At 36.7% G+C, this 19,447-nt stretch overlaps 1 protein-coding gene across 1 annotated transcript in view; it reads left to right on the top strand.

The window, feature by feature from the left end:
• The window catches only part of ADAMTS6 (ADAM metallopeptidase with thrombospondin type 1 motif 6), a 264,427-nt gene that overhangs the window by 163,081 nt on the left and 81,899 nt on the right, over positions 1 to 19,447 (top strand). Inside the window, exons 13-15 of the mRNA XM_004608478.2 lie at positions 7,641 to 7,786; positions 9,776 to 9,839; positions 18,005 to 18,107. Of these exons, the coding sequence (XP_004608535.1) occupies positions 7,641 to 7,786; positions 9,776 to 9,839; positions 18,005 to 18,107 (313 nt within the window). The remainder of the gene's footprint in view (positions 1 to 7,640; positions 7,787 to 9,775; positions 9,840 to 18,004; positions 18,108 to 19,447) is intronic.

The following is a 19,447-nucleotide window of genomic DNA, read 5'->3' as shown; positions in this document are numbered from 1 at the left end:
ATATGGTCTGAATGGATGTGCTCAGGGACAGTAGCATTAACCAAAGGAGGAAATTTGATGAGCCCAGACAATGTGCTGGTGTTGTGTATCCATGGGTCAAACTCCTACAAATTAATCAATATGATTTCAGCCAAAAGAACTTCCCTTTGACATGGCATTAGCAATTGCCCTTGAGACAGGAGTAGGAGGGATGCCATGTTTGATAAAATAGTAAACAAAGATTTAGATAGTAAATCTCCAATACTAGTGTTGACATTGTTACTGAGTAGGATATTAAGGCTAATCAAAACCCAATCCTTGCAAGATCAGATGGTGACCACAAAGAAGGTTTCAAATACTTGGTTTGTTGCCGAAAGATTCCTATAATGATTCTACAAGACCCAGTTAGAAATATAGTCAGTATTTGGGCTTACATGTACATGACATTGATTCCTAATATTTTTGCATGGTAAATAGGGCTGGATTAAAATAAGATTATTATATACTCTTCTAAGGCACTGGATATTTGCAGCCTTATATCTTAATGTAGATTATAGTGTGTTTTGACTGGGTCCCAAGTTATAAACACAGGAAGTGAAGAAATAGTAGTTCTTCCAAATACTCTAGAAATTTAAATCGTATGGGATGACAGGTTCTGATTTAGAATTTGGGCTGAAATTAGCTGTAGCATTCCTGCACCTGCAGAGTGGAAAGATAAGACTTTCAATAGCTCTGTGCTCCAACCCTTAGCTTTTCTGACTTGGGAAGAATGTTCTATACTGAATCACCAATATCATTTCCCTTAACATCTTAGGATATCCTTAGAGCTCTCATTCCAGATGCTGGCTTGACCCCATGTTGGCTACTGTACAAGATTTTCCATACATAATAGTATCCTAAAAGGGCCCTAATTTAGAGAAAATTTAGAAAAAAATTTTTTTAAAGAAATTTAGAAAAAAATTTAATACTACATCTACTCATTGTGAACATTTCCTTTATGGAATTCTGACAAATCCTTAAAGTTAGATAGTTTGCTTTATAACACATCTTGCATGAAGATAAGTTCCTAGCACATATCATGAAATTCAGTGGCAGTGGTTTAATATCAAAAGATGATGTTTTATGATGAATAAGAGTTTCTTAAGAAAAATTCTAAAGCCTCTTTGTAGATTGTCATCCTTCTAGGTAGTTTTAAAAGTTAATTTTTTTAGAAGAAATTTTAGGATGAGTGTGAAAAGGAAGAATTGATAATGAGTTTTTATTCTCAAAATGTAAGGTTGAAAATATTTTATTACTTTGAATCTAGTTAAATGCAACTAAATGGGGGAGGAGGGTTGGAAATCAAATGTATTCAATTTATAGAGATAATCTGGCTGAACTAACAAATATTTAGAAGAAAATCTTTAGATTTTTTTCTAGAGTGTATATTTAGAATAATGTGTATTGAGTGTATCTTTAGAATAAAGATTGGAAATTGGTTTCTATTGAATAGTTGGCTTTTCTTATTTTCCAAGTGACGTTCTATGCTTGTGGAGAAAGGACTCAGAGGTGAAATAACTGAAATCAGATTTGGGGAGAGCATGTAGAATAAAAACAGAAAAGAAAAAGATCCCACACACTTATGTACTTAAAGTTGCCTGATTTGGTGGTATAATTTTATAATTGGAGCTCTCAACATATTTTATAAAGAAGTTTATTAATTTTATTTAGTCCTTCCACTCCCCTTTGTTGTTATTGATGGTGATGTTAATTTTGTGGTGACCAGAAGTAACCACACACTTGGCCTTAGTGCTCACAAAATCTGTACTCCTTCAGTTGTGAGTTTGCACACATGATAACTTGGCAAGCACGCTCTTAATTTATGGCACAAAAGTTAGCATGTTGTATTTGCTGGGGTCACACTGGTGCTCACACATGTATCTTAAAACATTTGTTAAGTTAAGTTTATTCTTTTAAAATTGTATGCTTCCCAAAGATACTGCAGTAGGAGGAATGAAGTAATAAATGCTCCAAAGATCCTCTACTATAATAAGGTCAAATCAAGGAGTTGGGTAAACTAAACAGAATGCAAAAAACCAAGCCAAACAAACAAACAAAACCCCTTCATTTTGTCAGAGATCAACATCAAATCCACCTTTGAAATTTTTTTCTTTAAAAGTAGGTCTGCACTGGGGCTGGAGCAATAGCACAGCGGGTGGGGCATTTGCTTTGCACTCAGCCGACCCGGGTTCGATTCCCAGCATCCCATATGGTCCCCTGAGCACCACCAGGGGTAATTCCTGAGTGCAGAGCCAGGAGTAACCCCTGTGCATCGCCGGGTGTGATAGAAAAAGCAAAAAAAAAGTAGGTCTTCATAGAACTAATGTTTAAGCTTACTCTAACCTAAACCATATTGAAAAAAAAATTAAAGAAAATAGATGCATTATATGCTTTTGACCAAAGATATTGATAGTGTGAGAACTCACAATTATACAGCAGACTTCATGCTGACTGCAGCTGCTCTTACAGAGACTGGAGTCAACTTGTTACCTACGTAAGTTGTTAAACTAGACGTTAGTCTTTGTCACTGTTAGGTGAAGAATACTTACAGTGTGATGATTTTTTCTTCATTATTCACTCACTAATATTTATTATTTAGCTTTATGATATAATCACTATCTTGAACTCCTTGGAATAAGTATAATTGGTTGCATGAATTTAGGTAGTAAAAGGTTCTGGATAACCCTTAATGAAATTGTACCAAAGTTAATTAATGATACGAACTGAGCAACACTTTAAAAACTGAATATTCTATTTATCTTTTACTGTAAGATTAAATTTTGGGGGCAAGGGAAATAGTTTAGTGGTAGAGCACATGCCTTACATGTGTGAGATTCTGAGTTCCATCCTTAGCACTATGAAATAAATAAATCAAAACAAAAAAGGGTGATTTGGTTAGGGATATGTCTCAGTAGAAGAACACATGCTTTGGATTGTGAAGTGGTGGGTTCATCCTCAATAATGCACAGAAGAAAAAAGAAAAAAATTCAAAGAAAGACTCAAATTTGTGGCCTTTTTCTCTAGCTAACATTTTGTGAACATCCAAGAAATATGCATAATTTATTATCAAATGCTTGGGAATCAATATCTTTCTATACTCTTATGACTTTCATAATTATTTTGTCCCTTTAAAATGTAAATATAAACTTTTTTCTCTGCAATTATGAATAGCCAGGAACCTAAAATAATATAGGATTGTGCACTTACAACTGGTTTTTCCCATTTCTTTTCAATTCTAATGTTATTTTTTATATTTTATACAATAAAAATAATTTAGTAAGGTATGTTAGGATGTTCTTAATATCCTCAAATGTGGGTTGGAGCAATAGTACGGTGGGTAGGGTATTTGTCTTGCATGTGGCTGGCCTGACTTCAATCCGAGGCATCCGATATGTTCCCCATAGCATTGCCAGGAGTAATTCCTGAATGCAGAGAGTAACCCCTGAGCATCACTGGGTGTGACCCAAAAAGAAGCAAAACAAAAAAAATCCTCAAATGTATTATCATATTCTCCAACTATTTTTTTCCCAACTGACTTTGTGTATTTTCAGATAGATAATCCGTTTTTTTTTCCAGTAAACATCCTCTTTAAGGTGATGGTCTTTGCATGTTAAAAAAAATTAGATGCAACTCTGATTTTATAAGATAAATGCAAAATTAAACTTGAGTGTTATTTTAAATCAATAGTGGTAAGTTTTAAACTTGAAAAACTAAGCAGATTTTAAGATTTATAATTTTTTTAACAAACTTGTTTCCATTAATTAAAACCAAGGGAAAAATCAATAATTGTTTTTAAGCTATACTCATAGGAAAAGAGGTACAGATATAAACATTTTTCTACATAGCTACTTGTAACATCAACAACAACAAATTGTAAGGTCAGATATTTGGGCCAATGCTGTGACTTTCATATATGTTAAATAACAAAATTGAAATATCATCATACAGATGATTGACCCTTACGGCCAATTAAGTAAGAATAAAGTGGCAGATTAATGTTATTAATATAATATTTTTGGGTTTTTTGTTTGTTTTGGGGGTCACACTCTGCAGTTCTCAGGTCTTACTCCTGACTGTCTCAGGATCATTTCTGGCAGGACGTACAGAACCCGTATGTGGTGCCAGAAATCAAATCTCGGTGGGCTGTGTGCACCCTACCTCCTGTACTATTGGTCTGGCCTCTACTATAATATTCTTAGCATTAGTTAAAATATTAATTAAACTTAGGGCCAGAATGTTATCCCTATAGTCATTCAAACTTTGACTTTCTCTTGCCTAATGTTTTTTGGGGATGGGAGGCAATACCAGATTGTACTCAGGATTATTCCCAGCTTGGTATAAAGGGCTGCTCCTGGTGGTACCTGGGGACCATATGATGCCAGAAATCAAGTCTGCCTACAAAGTGTACCTTTCAACCTCTTGAGCTCTCTGGCCTTTTGCCTAATGTTTATGAACAAATGATAATTGGTCTGTACCAATGGTTTAGTACATGCTTTATATATGGGTGTGAGGCCCTGGATTTTATTGTTAGCACACCCAAAATTAATTCACTGTATTACTGTATCACTGTTGTCCCATTGCTCATATATTTGCTTGAGAGGGTGCCAGTAACATCTCCATTCATCCCTGTCATGTTCAGGGTCAGGGAAATCAGGCCCGTTATTGTTACTGTTTTTGGCATATCGAATACGCCATAGGTAGCTTGCCAGGCTCTGCCATGCAAGATTATGCATCGCTCTCTTCTGGGAGCTTTGTTTAAGAGTCTCTGGATCTTGGCTGTTGATGAGATTACATGGCGCCAGGGGCAGTTTGTGGATGTGACTGCCAAGCTACTGGAAAAAGGGGGATCTGGGTGGAGGAGGACCAGTCCTGATCTGAGCAGGCTTGGAGATCTCAGCCTCAGATCCCGCATACCTGGGTTCCTCTGTCGGTTCCTTCATGTGTGAGGCTCGTCCAAGCGTGTGGAGAGTGGTCTTGAGTATGGCTGTGGCTGGGTTCTGGAGGTTTTTGGCTGCTGGGGTTCTGCTTGGAGTGGGGAGGGAAACTCAACCCACCCCTCTCTCAGAAGGTTAATTAGTTAAATTAAATACAAAACAAGGAACCAAAGATGAATTTGACTTTCTTTTTTTGGGGGGGTTGAGGTGGGGTTTGAGCCATGCCCTCTTTGTTCAGGGCTTCCTCCTGGCTCTGTGCTTATAGATTAATTCTGGAGGGACTCAGCGTACCATATGTGGTGCTGGGGATTGAACCTGGGTTTGTTGCATGGTGTGAAGTCAAAATCCTTGCCTCTCACTTGTGAAGTGCGCCCTCAGCCTCGGTAGCTATCTTTCTGGCCCCAAATTTTACCTTCTCTTCAATACAAGTTTCTTCCTGATATGCAATAATCAAAACAGTACAACTATATATAATTTAATTTATGTATTTAGCAGCTTTGATTGCATATACTAGCCTTGTTCTAGGCATTCAATACTTCCAATAGAAGTTTCTTTTATCATGCAAATTTTTATATATACTCTAACATGTTAACCAGTAGTTACATATAGCTATGGTATACTAGAAATGTAGCTATATGAGTCTGGCAAAGAGAATGTTTTTTGAAGTACCATGACTTACTATACTGTTTACGATAGGGTTTCATGTATACAAAGTTCTAACACTACACCTCCACCAATGTGTCCCCTTCCCTCCACCATTGTCTTGGTGTCACCTCCCGACCTCTCCCCTGACCCATATACCCATGGTAAACATGTTTCTGCAGGCTAGTTCTCAGGTTCTATTGTCTTCAGCCATTTGTTATCCCCAAACTAGGTTTATATGTCACAGATGCAAGAGATCGTTTTGTAACCGTTCTTATTCTGGCTGACTTCACTCAGCATGATACTCTCCTGTTTCATCCATGTAACAGCAAATTGCCATGATTTTCTTTTCCTTGTTGAAGAAAATAGTTTTAAATTTTAATTCGATTTTTAACTTGCTGTGTGTATCCCTCAAGACAGTTTTTTTTGACATATGAGAGGAGTCAATAAAGAATTTATCTGAAAAAAATAAAAATACAGTAGTCTAAATTAATGTTATTCCAGAAGAGGGAATTTAGATGGGATGTTTCCTGACATATTATGACAAGGTGGTGGGGTCCCACTTTAGAGGCTGGGTGGCCAAGAAAAAATGCTATGATGAAATGACAATCTGAGATTAAATGATGACAAGATAGCAATATAAGGAACTGGGAGAAAAAAAAACAATTCCTAGAAGTGTTATCAAATGCAAATGCCCTAAAGAGGGAATAAACTTTATTTGAGGGGAAGAAAGAAGCCTAGTATGTCTGGATGAGGTGGGGTAAGGGGACAAAGAGAGAGAGGAGAGAGAGAGCCCTCTGACTGTCTCATTAAATGATGAAAATTCATGAAATCACTGAATGTATGAAAGATAATTGATAGATAGAAAAGAGTGGAGGCAGGAGACCAGGGGAAAACTTATTCCATTGACCAGTCAGATCTATCATGCTATAGTGAAAACAGTAAAGAAGGTGAAAGGTGAATTCAATATAAATAAAATAAAGTCATCACCTGGCATAATCTTTGTACACTTTGATGTAAGGTTGAATTTTTATTTAGCAATCTAACATTGTTGACAATCAGCATGTTAATGTTCCCTACTGCTATAGCTAGAAACAAATGTCTTCTTATTGTTTTTATTTTTGTTGTGTAGAATTTAAGCAAAGTATGTGTCCTGCCACCAAGCTACATGCCTGGCCCCATTCAGTGCCTCTTGTATGATTACTGTGGTTTGTGCAAGTTTGATAACTCAGAAAAATGCAACCATAAATGTTTAGAAATACTTGGTTTTTCTTTCATTTTGCTATATTCTGCAAATAAGATTTATCATGTTAGAGTTATGAGCTGATTATGTGATGTCTGCATCTCGATAAATTATTCCTGGCTTTCTACTTATATGCAGTATGTGTGGTTTATTGCAGAGAGTAAAGCTGAAAAGAATTCCAGTACACATGTTCATGCAGGGGCTGTGCACACGGCTAGTCAGTGTATATAAGGTTTTTTTGTACCCAGTCCCTAGTGTCTTGGCATTACTTTTATTATGTCTGCAGTACTCATGTAGATGAAATGCCACAACACATTCTTTTACTATTGTAGCCTCAACCGGCCTTTTTAAACTTTTCTTTTTTTCAGAAAAAGCAATTACCATCATAAAAATTCCTTACTGAGGAACTTTCCATATTGCGTTATCATTCCATGAGTCTAATAATAGTGGAATATAAAGAAAAAAATTAATACTAAAATATCTAAAAAAGATTTTTGAGGTCTCCATAATGAGAAACACTAAAAGTCTGGAGAAGGAGAAATGAGGAAAAAGAAGCTTAGCTGGATTTTTTAAGAACTCCTGGTAAATGTTAAGAGATTTATAAGTCGTTGCCTGGCTAAAGACAATTCGCAAATCACATGCACCTTCATCCATGTCTAAACACAGTTAAAGAACCATTGTCTATTATCTCTTGGGGAAATGCTAATGTCTATAATTGGTCATTGCCTAACCCTCATGTATTTCTATCCTGATAGCTCTATCTGCCTGAAAGCTAATTCTGTGTTTTCTGTGAAATCTTGCAGTGGTGCTATCAGGGAGATTGTGTTCCTTTTGGCACTTGGCCCCAGAGTATAGATGGGGGCTGGGGTCCCTGGTCGCTATGGGGAGAGTGCAGCAGGACCTGCGGGGGAGGCGTCTCCTCGTCCCTAAGACACTGTGACAGTCCAGCGTAAGTAGCTAAAGTAAGCCCAAGTCAACAAAAAGACACTGTTGAAAATGATTCAAAGCTGTGTGGTTGTACATGTTATCTGTATATTCGTTTCACCCATGAGCCAGGAGCTTGTCTTCAGAGCAAGCAGTAGGCATAGGACAGCGGAGGAGCCTTGGTAGGGCAGACTCCTTTTCTTCCACCCCCTCTGCCCATACAATTGAAAAAAGGAGAACCAGGAAGAAAAGCAAGCATCTATTGCCTGTATAAGTCAGATTTTTCATGTATGAATAAGTAGATAGAGTTTCTCTTTCTCAAACTATTGAATTATGGATGAAACCAGGACTAGTCTTTGCTATATTACCTGTATTCCCAGGAAACCTAAGGTCTTCTCACATGTCACATAAAATTATTACTGCTACATTAGTATTAAAAGGACCAATGAGAGCATTTCAAGGGTTGAAATGCCTTGGTTCACATCACAAATCACAATGAAAAGAATACTGCCCATGTGTTAAAATAGTTTCCATTCACACACTCCCATTAATCATCTCCCAGAACTGCCACCGCTTTCTCTCCTCGACTGTCCTCTGCAGGTCAGACTACTGTCCCACTTTCCTGCTTCTCTGGCGCTTGGCCAGCCCCATTGGTTTTCTTTGCTAGCTGTATTGCTGCCTGCTACCAGATCCCAGCACAGGTGGGCTGCTCTTCTGGTTGGACTCTCCTCTTCTCCCAGAAACTACACTGTGACTTAGCTGCTACATGTCAAGTGTTGTGGTGAGGTACAGTGTTGCTTAGGGGCAGGCCCTGGCTCTGTGCTCAGGGCCACTTGTTGGAGGTACTGTGGGGACCATATGTAGTGCAAGGATTTGAACTGGGGTTAGCAGCATTCAATGCCAAGTGCCTTAAGCCCTTGGATCCCAAACTTGCCTGCTTTTGACTAGAGCTCAGGTCTGTTTTCACAATTAAAATCAGCTGCGGAATGATGTTATGATATCACTTCTGCTTTTTTTTTTTTTAAGCCTTCTGGGATAAACATTGCTTATCTATCTCATTTTCACTTAGGATTCCTCTCTTGGGTTCTTCTCTCCATGTACCTCTCTCCTTTCACTCTTCGGCTTAAAACTGCTTCCCTTTGTATTAGTTCTATGTTCCATTCTTCTGTTTTCTATTAACTTTGATCCTCCTGCTAGACTGTCACCCACTCGTAAAACATGGTGGGACCATCACCTCCACCTTGTTCTTGTCTGACCACCCACCTCTCCTTAGCTGGTTCAAGCTGGGCCACTTCTTTCCCTGCTTAGATTCAATATCCAGTGCTATTCAAAATATACTCAGAATATAACTTCAGTTATTTCACTGATTCATTGAGTCAAATGATAACTTAGACTTGAATTTTTAAAAATAATTACAGAATAATTTTAAATTCAGCTGCAGATTCCTATAAATTCATTACTAAAAAATCAAATCCTACTAGAGTAAATAACATATTCAGTTACTAAGTGAAGGAGTTGGATCTCTCTTGAAACAAGTTAAATTCTTTGGATTAAAAAACAGTATGCTCAAATAATAATCTATAGCTTTCTATACATTATATACTTAAAAACCCAATTTGCATAAATCAAATATTTGATATATTTTTACATTAATATTTACTTATAATTTTATATACTGCAAAGCCATCTAATTTTTAGATCTAATTTTTAAAATATATGATATTGAAATTCATTTCTACATTATTTGCTTTAATTCCAGATGGCTATTTGTATCCTATCCTTATTTTCAATCTGGTAAAAAGTAAATGCCCCATTTTCTACTTTTTTTTCTTGATTTTTCTTGACTTTTGTGTTCAACAACTATAATAATTCTAGAAATCACCAGCATGCTGATTATTTTAGTCTCTAATAAAATGCCAAGATTTGTATTTCTTAAATGTTTTTATCAAGCAATGCATGTACTCTTTATGTAGAGAGATATTATATTCACATATTCAACACAATGTGTTTTCAGACCTTCGGGAGGTGGAAAATATTGCCTTGGAGAAAGAAAACGATATCGCTCCTGTAACACAGATGTAAGTAAAGTCAAACTTTGTTATGTAAGATTTGATTATGGTTCCCCCAAAGTAGGGAAAAATAAATTAAAACCTATTTGTTCAGAAATTCATGTGTGAAGATCATGTGATTTTTTCAGAACATTTTTAGTTAATGGAACTGGCCTTAAGTCTACCATTTGCATTAACAAGGGTCAAGAGGAAGCGTGAGGAACTAAGACAATCTTCCCCAAAGGGATTGAGAAAGAACTACATATACACTGAGTGCACTGGCCTTTCTACAATCTGCTTTGCTCTCTTAAAACATTTAAATGGCTCTTCTATGGGCTGGAGTGATAGCATAGCGGGTAGGGCGTTTGCTTTTCACGCGGCCAACCCGGGTTCAAATCCCAGCATCCCATATGGTCCCCTGAGCACCGCCAGGGGTAATTCCTGAGTGCAGAGCCAGGAGTAACCCCTGTGCATCACCAGGTGTGACCCAAAAACCAAAACATAAATAAATAAATAAATAAATAAATAAATAAATGGCTCTTCTAGTTTTGTTTTGTTTTGTTTTTTGTTTGGATGACATCTGGTGGTTCTCAGGGTGTACTCCTGGCTCTGTGCTCAGGGATCATTTCTGGGGGATCTTGGGGGACCATATGGGATGCCGAGAATTGAGCCCCTACCTGCTATACTATTGCTCTGCCCCCTCCACTATCTTTCTTAAGACCCCTTGAACTAATCATATAAATCCTTTGTGCCATTTCTATTTGCCACTCAACCTCCAGACTCCCTCGCCAAGAACATATAGTTCAATTATATGTTTCCTATCTCCCTACAAATACCAAAACTCCTTTGTGCCCTAAAATTCATGGATCAATCATGAGCAAAATCTCTTAGACTGAGACCTCTCTGAATTTTCTTTTTTGCTGTTCTTGATCTAATGGAAATGGGCTCTTCTTCAAAGATACAGTTTCCTCAGTTTCCACCTGTCATTCATGTCATATGTTTTTCCCCTTAGTTCTTAAATATCCAAATATCTGAATCTGAAAATTTTTAGGTGGTGGTAGGTGTCACACCTATCAGTTCTCGGGACCCACTCCTGGTATTCCTGGGGAACAACATGTAGTGCCAGGACTGAACCAGGCTTGGCCACATGCATACCAAGTGCCTTAACTTTCATACTATTTCTCCAGCTTATCTTCTTTATATTCTATTACTCCTTCAAGATTCTTTTCTCCCATCTAAACCTGTTACTGTCACTGTCATCCTGTTGCTCATCGATTTGCTTGAGCGGGCACCAGTACCTTTTCCATTGTGAGATTTGTTGTTACAGTGTTTGGCATATCGGATACACCATGGGTAGCTTGCCAGGCTCTGCTGTGTGGGTGAGATACTCTCTGTAGCTTGCCCGGCTCTCTGAGAGGGACGCAGGAATTGAACCTGGGTTGGCTGCATGCAAGGCAAATACCCTACTGTTGTGCTATTGCTCCAGCCCCCATCTAAACCTATGACCTTCAATTTCATATCAGCAGACTATTAACCACTATTCCTCACTCTCATGCCATTCAATAATGCCAGTCTTAGAGACTGAACACATGGCCACTCAACACCTTTATTGCAAACCACAACACCTAATTAGAGAGAGAGAACAAAAGGGAATACCCTGCCACAGTGGCAGGGGAGGGTGGGGGGAGGGATGCTGGATTTATTTGTGGTGGAGAATGGGCACTGGTGAAGGGATGGATTCTCGAACTTTGTATGAGGGAAACATGAGCACGAAAATGTATAAATCTGTAACTGTACCCTCACTGTGACTCACTAATAAATAAATTTTTAAAAAACAATAATGCCAGTCTTAATTTATGATTATTTCATAAATATGTAGGTGATTTTTTTTCCAACATCTTTTTTTCCTGGATTTTTATAAGCTATTATTTGCTTCTATCTTGGAAAACAAAAATTTAAAAATGCCAATGATTTTCTTGTTTTTTTGCTATCTTTTAAATCGAATTTTTCGGGGCTGGAGCAATAGCACAGCGGGTAGGGCATTTGCCTTGCACTGTGGCTGACCCAGGTTCGATTCCCAGCATCCCATATGGTCCCCTGAGCACTGCCAGGGGTAATTCCTGAGTGCAGAACCAGGAATGACCCCTGTGCATCGCCAGGTATGACCAAAAAAGCAAAAATAAATAAATAAATAAATAAAATTATTCAACAGGATGTTCTACACTTATTGTATCCAATTCTGCTCCTCATCTTTTGCTTAAATTATTTGTTAGTTTTTTTCTACCATTATTAAAATGAAAATACTCGACAAATTACAGATAACTGCCATGCTGTTAAATCCAATAGCCATTTTTTTTGTGCTTAGTCACTTTCTCTTCACTAAGTTTCCGTGACACTACAAAATTTTTGTTGTTACATATTTTTTCTTATTCTGCTTGGTTGATTCCTACTCTTTTTCACCTCTCAATGTTAGAATACTTAAAGTTACTTCTTGGTCTCCTTTTCTGCCACAACAATACTCATTTCCATGGTGATCTCATCCAATTATATTGTTTTTGAAATCATATATATGTCTTTTGATCCTTACATTTGTATTTTAAGCCCGGAATTCTTCAAAAGATTCCAGGCTTATATCTTAACATTAATTGGAATTTTAATAGGTGTCTAATATTTGACATTTCCAAGTGTTATTTTCAAGACATTCTATGGACCTGTTTTTTTCAGACAGTTTTTACTGTCTCATGTCAATTTTATCTGAACAGAAAACCATTCTTGACTAGTCATGCTAGTCATTCTTTATTATTTTAATTTTCTCTTGATATATATACAATTCCTGAGGAAATTCCATTTATCTTGCCTTCAAAATACATCACAGTGGGCCATAAAGATAGTATATGAATTAAGGCATTTGGCTGGCATGTGGTTGACCCTAGTTCAATTTATTGCACCATATATGGTTCAGTTACTGGCATTATTTATTCATTCAGTCAATAAATTGAGTTAAGTGATTGCCAAATTGATTGCTAAGTGTATATTAGAATATACTGAGTAAGAAAGATAATTTATGACTTCTTAAGATAGAACCTTAAAGGGGTCTGAAAATATAATATATTTGGTACTTGAACTCTTGAAATTGCTATTGGTAGATTGATTAGTCGATTACAATCTTTGTCTTATCATTACTAAAACTGTTTTCGGTTTTAACACAACTGTATCATGGATATACAAATATGGCATGAAGTAAGCATTTACGTTGAGAATTCTAAGTCATTATTTTTGTATTCTCTAAATTAACCTTGGTATTTTCTTTCAATGTGTAGAGGTTTAGCTGTTCTCTCTTTAGTGCCCAGGTGTTTAGGACACATGAATTATTCTAATTTTAGGAGTTCAGGAAAGTACATTTATTTTTTTCACATTATCTCTTTCTTTTAGTGCAAATCTTGCATAATTTAGTATTATGAACATCATATTAGTGATTTTGTAAATAAGATCTGAGAGGAAATATTTTATTAGTCAGTCAATATAAAACTCAAGAATTAGAAGATTTGGGCTTGGAGAAAGAGTAGAACGTTCAAGTGCTTGTCTTGCATGTGGTCAATATCAGTTAGATCTCTAATAATATGGTCTTCTGACACCCACTAGGGGTGATCCCTGATTACAGAGTCAGGAGTAAGCCTTGAGCACTTACAAGTGTGGCCCAGGCCCAACAATGAGGAGACAAAACTGAGCTGGGGTATGGGTTAAAGGAGAGGGGTCGTTGGGACCTTGGTAGGGTCAGAGAGAGTGGGTACTCTGGTGATTGGTGTGGAATTGGAATTTGTACACAGGAAACCATCATTAGCAGGGTTGCAATTCATGGTAAATTAGTCATAGGATAAAAATATTTAAAATGTTGAGCTTAAAGCTTAGTAACAAACTAGAGCAAGCATTGATGAAATTCAGTAAAAATAGATTTTCTGAATGTTGACTAAGTGCTCTTACTTATAACAGGTGAAGCTATGTGTGGCAAGGTAAACTTCCCTTAAAGAGTTTCCTAAGCTTTGACATTGTCTAACCTTATCCTGTAGCAGAATTGATAGCTGAGAACTTTCTGAAACTACAGACCTTGCTTCCAGAATGTGTGGGGTTAAGTGATGACCAAGTACGGGGTGGATCCATTAACTAACAGTGGTATAATTGTATCTCATTATAATTAGAAAACAAACATGTCTTAACCTCTTTATTATTGTTGTTATTATATGTAATATAATATATGCCATATATTATAAATATATATAATAATTGGAACAGTGACTAATTTTAGGTTAGTGTGACATTATGTTTTGAGAAATAAGTACTAACTTTTAGGCACAGAATATAACTTGTTTTTTTACTTTTTTCTCAGAAGGTAAAAATTATAAAACTTTTAAAATATATGAAATAGTAGGACAGAAATAGTACATCCAATAAGGTGCTTCCTTTTTTTTTTTTTGCTTTTTGGGTCATACCTGGCGATGCACAGGGGTTACTCCTGGCTCATGCATTCAGGAATTACTCCTGGCGATGCCTGAGGGACCATATGGGATGCTGGGAATATAACCCGGGTTGGCCTCGTGCAAGGAAAACGTCCTCCTGCTGTGCTATTGCTCCAGCCTCGGTGCTTCCCATTTTTTGCAGCTAGCCTGTGTTCAATTCCTTATACCTCATATGCTCCCTGAAGTGTGTTCCCAGAGTGTTCTTTGAATGTAGAGCCAGGAGTAGGACCTGAGTATTGCTAGCTGTAGCCTAAAAACAAACAAAATTTAAAGCAGTTTACACAGTAACATTTTCTTAGATTTACAGGAAGAGTTATTCTGGAAAGATATTTTTCATTTAAATTCAGATTGTATAAGGCTTATAGAAGTAGTTGTAATTCTAAAATCTTTTAGCGAAGATTATGGTATTAAATGTAATATTCAAATTTAGTGAATAATATAGGTTTATCAGTATTTTTTAAAGTAAACTTGAGTGAAACAACAAAAAATAAGAACTGAGGGAGAACAGATGAGGTGAAATCAAAACTGTGATTTTGATGATGTGTTATTGGGGGCCAGAGAGATAGTACAGTAGGTCAGGTGCTTGCCTTGTACATGGCTGACCCAGTTCAATCCTCAGTACCTTCATATGATCCTCAAGTCCTACCAAGTGTGATCCTGAACACAGAGCCAGGAGCTGGGTATGGCTAAAAAATATAGATTATTCACTATCTCCTTTAAACATTAAATTTAACAGTGCCTTTATGAATGACATGGAACACCTGATAACTGTGAAATCAAGAATTTTAGTTGCAACATATAAAAGATGCTGTAGAAAGAAGCCAAGCTTTTATCAGTCATTATACCATTATCATCTTTGTGTGATTTAGAAAAAGATTATTGTTCTGGTGGACAGACTGAAATGACTCTGCTTTTCACAGTTCAGTGCCAAGTGCTTCATTGCTGAACTGTGAAACTCAGTGCTCTCTCATCATGAACAGGATGTAACTGGTTAAGAATCCTTTGCTATCTGGGAGAGGAGGAAGGAAGTAAGATCATTGGTCTAGTATAACAGCACTGTCGTCCCGTTGTTCATCGATTCACTCGAGCAGGCACCAGTATCATCTCCATTGTGAGACTTTTTGTTACTGTTTTTGGCATAACGAATAACCACGGGTAGCTTGCCAGGCTCTGCTGTGCGGGTGAGATACTCTCTGTAGCTTGCCGGGCTCTCTGAGAGAGGAGAAGGAATCAAATCTGGGTTGGCTTCGTGCAAGGCAAACATCCTAGGCGCTGTGCTATTGCTCCAGCCCATCGCTCAGTATATAAATTAAAAAATTCCTATTCTTAATATTTACGTGCTAATAAATTATTAGTTACCTGAAATAGACAGATCCTACTAAATGTAAGATTTAATTAGAGTGAAGAGAAATAAGAGTATTCTAAGGAAAAAATAAGAATAGAGCTAAACAACTATAAAGGTGTGCTTTTTCCTAAGAAAGGGAATATTGGCTTTATATTATAAAATATTATCTTATAGATACTGTTTAAGTATTTTAATTAATAACTAATCAAAATCTTTATAGTTGAAAAACTATACTCTCAACCAGACATAGAACATTCAATATAAATACAATGTTAATTTGTTATTGGGAACATATAAAGCCCCTTAGCTTTATTTAGAAGTAAATAAACCTTTCTTTTTAAAAATTTATTATCATTATTTTTCTTAATGAATCACAAAGAGATACAATTACATACTTACAAACATTCATGATTATGTTTAAGTCATACAATGATCGAATACCCATCCCTCCACCAGTGCACATTTTCTATTGATTTATTTACTTCACCTTTCATACTCTTCTAATCTTGGCTCTCATACTTTCTTCTGCTTTGCTGACAACCTGTGTCATTGTGTTCATTAAGCATCCTCACCATGGTGCCACTAAACTCATTCTCTGAGAGTTTACAGAGCTATTTATTATTGGTGGACCCTTCCATATTACTATGTTCGTTCATTGAATTTGGAGGACTTTTATATGTCTTCCCCATTGTGTCTGCTGTGGTCCTGCTGAGCAAGGTAAATCTTTGCAGTTAGCCCCTGCAAGTCTCCAATGATTAGGCTGGGAGCTGTTCTTATTTTTCTCTGCCCTTCTTTACCCAGTGACAGGCAGTGTAACGTGAGCAATGTAAGTTATGATGAGTAGAGCCATGGTCGTGTGGTTCAGGAGACGTGGAAAAGGCCCTGGGAGGATCAAGACAAAGCAGAGTTTTAGGAGATGTGGCATTGTGCCTGCTGAGGTGGCAGCAGTCAGGTGTGGAGACTGCTGGGACCTAGTCAGAGGAGAGGAGAATCTGCCTCATATTCCAAAAAGACCCCAGAGATGTCAGCTGGGAAATTAATCTCACCTGGGAGAGTAGGAGAGCAAGCAGAATTTTCAACTCTGCGTTTTTAGGGCTGCAGCTGCAGCACTCAGAAAAAACTAAGTCAAATAAGGTCACATTGCTCAAACGTAATGGGAGTATTTTGAATCTAAAGATTAAGTTTAGGATGTCCCTGGGGGGACCGTGATAAGATTCTCCTTAAAAAACAAAACAAAACAAATAAAGAAACAAAAAACACAAAAAACTTAAGTAGAAGAAGTATTCCAAATTGTTTGAAAATAAATAACCTTCTCTTCACTCTTAGAATATCCTTTCTCCTCATCCCTCATACAATTTCTGTATTCATGTTTTGAGGCGATTTATTTATTTATTTTTTTGTTTGCTGCATTGTCGATAGAGTAAATGTAAAGCTTGATAAGTCCAAATGCCTCAGATTTGAAGGTGTTTAGACTCGGAGCCCAGCGTTTTGCCCAGCTTATTCCTCATCTTTAAATATGGTTTTTGTCAGGACTAGACAGTAAACAGTAATAGCATTAAGATTCCAAACCACAATTAATGGTGCTAGATGTCCTGCTGTGAATCAGCCCTTGATTCCTTAAAGAGTTGTCAGCTATGGCAACCGGGACTTAAACGCTGTCACCAAAAAGGATTTTGTGTTGTAGTTTCATCACCCTGTCTTTATGTGTGTTTATAAGAAGACAACACATGAACTGATTGCAATGTGAACTGTGACATACATCTGAACTTTTTTTTTAGTTTTTTTATTGAATCATCATGAGATAAAATTAGAAAATTTTCATGATTGAGTTTCAGTCATAAAATGATAGAACATCCATCCCTCCACCAGTGTACATTTTTTCACACCAATGTCCCCAGTATCCTGCCTGCCTCCTCCACCTCACCCCCACTCCCAGCCTCTACAGCAGGCACTTTCCTTCTGACTCTCTCTCTAATTTTGGGCATTACGGTTTGCAATACTGATACTGAGAGGCCATCATGTTTGATCCTTTGTCTACTTTCAGCACAAATACATCTGACTTAAAAGTTATAGGAAACTTTCTAAACCTTAATTTTGTTCAAGTTACTTCAGTTGGAGCTGGAGAGATAGTAAAGCCTCACATTCAGTCAGCCCAGGTTCTATCCCACACCAGGAGTGATTCCTGATTGTAGAGCCAGAAGGACTGCAGTATAAATGCCAGAATTATGGTCAGTGAGTTATAATATGATGGAGCTTAGGTATTTTTAATTTTAGGCTCATTGCCTCTTGTTTTTTATATTTTTTGAATAATCATAACATTTATGATTTTATTTTAGCCATGTCCTTTGGGAGCCCGAGATTTTCGAGAGAAACAGTGTGCAGATTTTGACAATATGCCTTTCCGTGGAAAGTATTATAACTGGAAACCCTATACTGGAGGTAAGGTATAATCTGTCTTTCAAACATAAATAATATGTAAATACAGATATTCATACACATATTAACAAATATTAGTGATGAAAATCAAATCAAGAAAATGCTTATAGTACTAATAACTTTTCATGTTTCTATTTCTTTTAATAAATATTTTTTTGGTCATGTAAATGATCAGAAACAGCTCTTAAAAGGCCTAATTCTAAGGTTGAAGAGATAGTTTAACAGGTTGGAGCTCGTGTTTTACATGCAGAAGGCTTTGGTTTGATTCCCAGGCATAGCATGATACCCAGGTGTATCATGGCCAGGTGTGGCCCCCAAATAAATAATATGTTAAAAACAAAACCCAACCATAGCTCTATTTAACAAGGTACAAAGGTTCTAGAAAAATATAAAACCAGTCAATATTTTGGAGTAGTTAAGACTTCTTATAGCATTTGTATATCACATTATACTAATTATCACCTTTGAAACCAAAGAGATAGTACAGCTGGTAAGACACTTGACTTTCATGTGGCTGATCCAGGTTCGATTCTTAGGACCCAATATGGTTGACTGAGTCCACCAGAAATGTATCTTGAGCATAGAGCCAGGAGTGTTCCCTGAGCATAGAGGCAGGAGTAAGCCCCGAGCACTGCTTTGTGTGGCCCCAAACCAAAAAAGAATGAAAAGAAGCAAAAAGAAATTGCCACTCTTAAAACAATGTAAATCAACTCAAAAGAGTCCAGGAAAATGTCTTTTATCTTGGTCAGAGGTCAAGGATCTTTCCATAATTATTATCATTCTTATTTTAGTGTTGGGGAACATTTCCATTCTTTAATTTGGGCATGTATCAAACACTAATGTTCTGCAAGCACAAGAAGTTTTCCTACACTCCCAAAATATAAACTAAATTTTGTTAGAATTTTTCTCTTGGAAACTTTGAATATACTTTAAAAAAACTTTTATTGTTTGTTTGTTTTTCTAACATTTTTGAAAATCTTCCAACATAGAGCAAATACTGAAAGAATTTTGCAGTGACAAATACATTGCTCACCACCAAGATTCTATCATCAATATTTTACTATTCTTTCTTTATTGCATAATTAGTTGTCTATCCATCATATTTTGCTGCATTTAAAATTAATTGTATCCATTAAGAGACTTTCCTTTAAATACTCAACTCTTGTAATATTAACCATAATTTAGTAGTTGTTTTTTCTTTCTGAGGTAAGATTAAATACAGCAAGATGTGCAAATCTTCCCTTGAGTTTTTATAGTTGTGTAGACCTGTAAAATCCTACTGAGATTTAGAACATTGCCATTATATCCCAAATTCACATTCTCCTCAGAGTTCTTCCCAGTCA

Source organism: Sorex araneus, chromosome 1 (assembly GCF_027595985.1).
Source record: "Sorex araneus isolate mSorAra2 chromosome 1, mSorAra2.pri, whole genome shotgun sequence".
Lineage (NCBI taxonomy): Eukaryota > Metazoa > Chordata > Mammalia > Eulipotyphla > Soricidae > Sorex > Sorex araneus.
The sequence above is the reverse complement of the archived record's forward strand: the minus strand, read 5'-3'. Positions and strand labels throughout refer to the sequence as shown.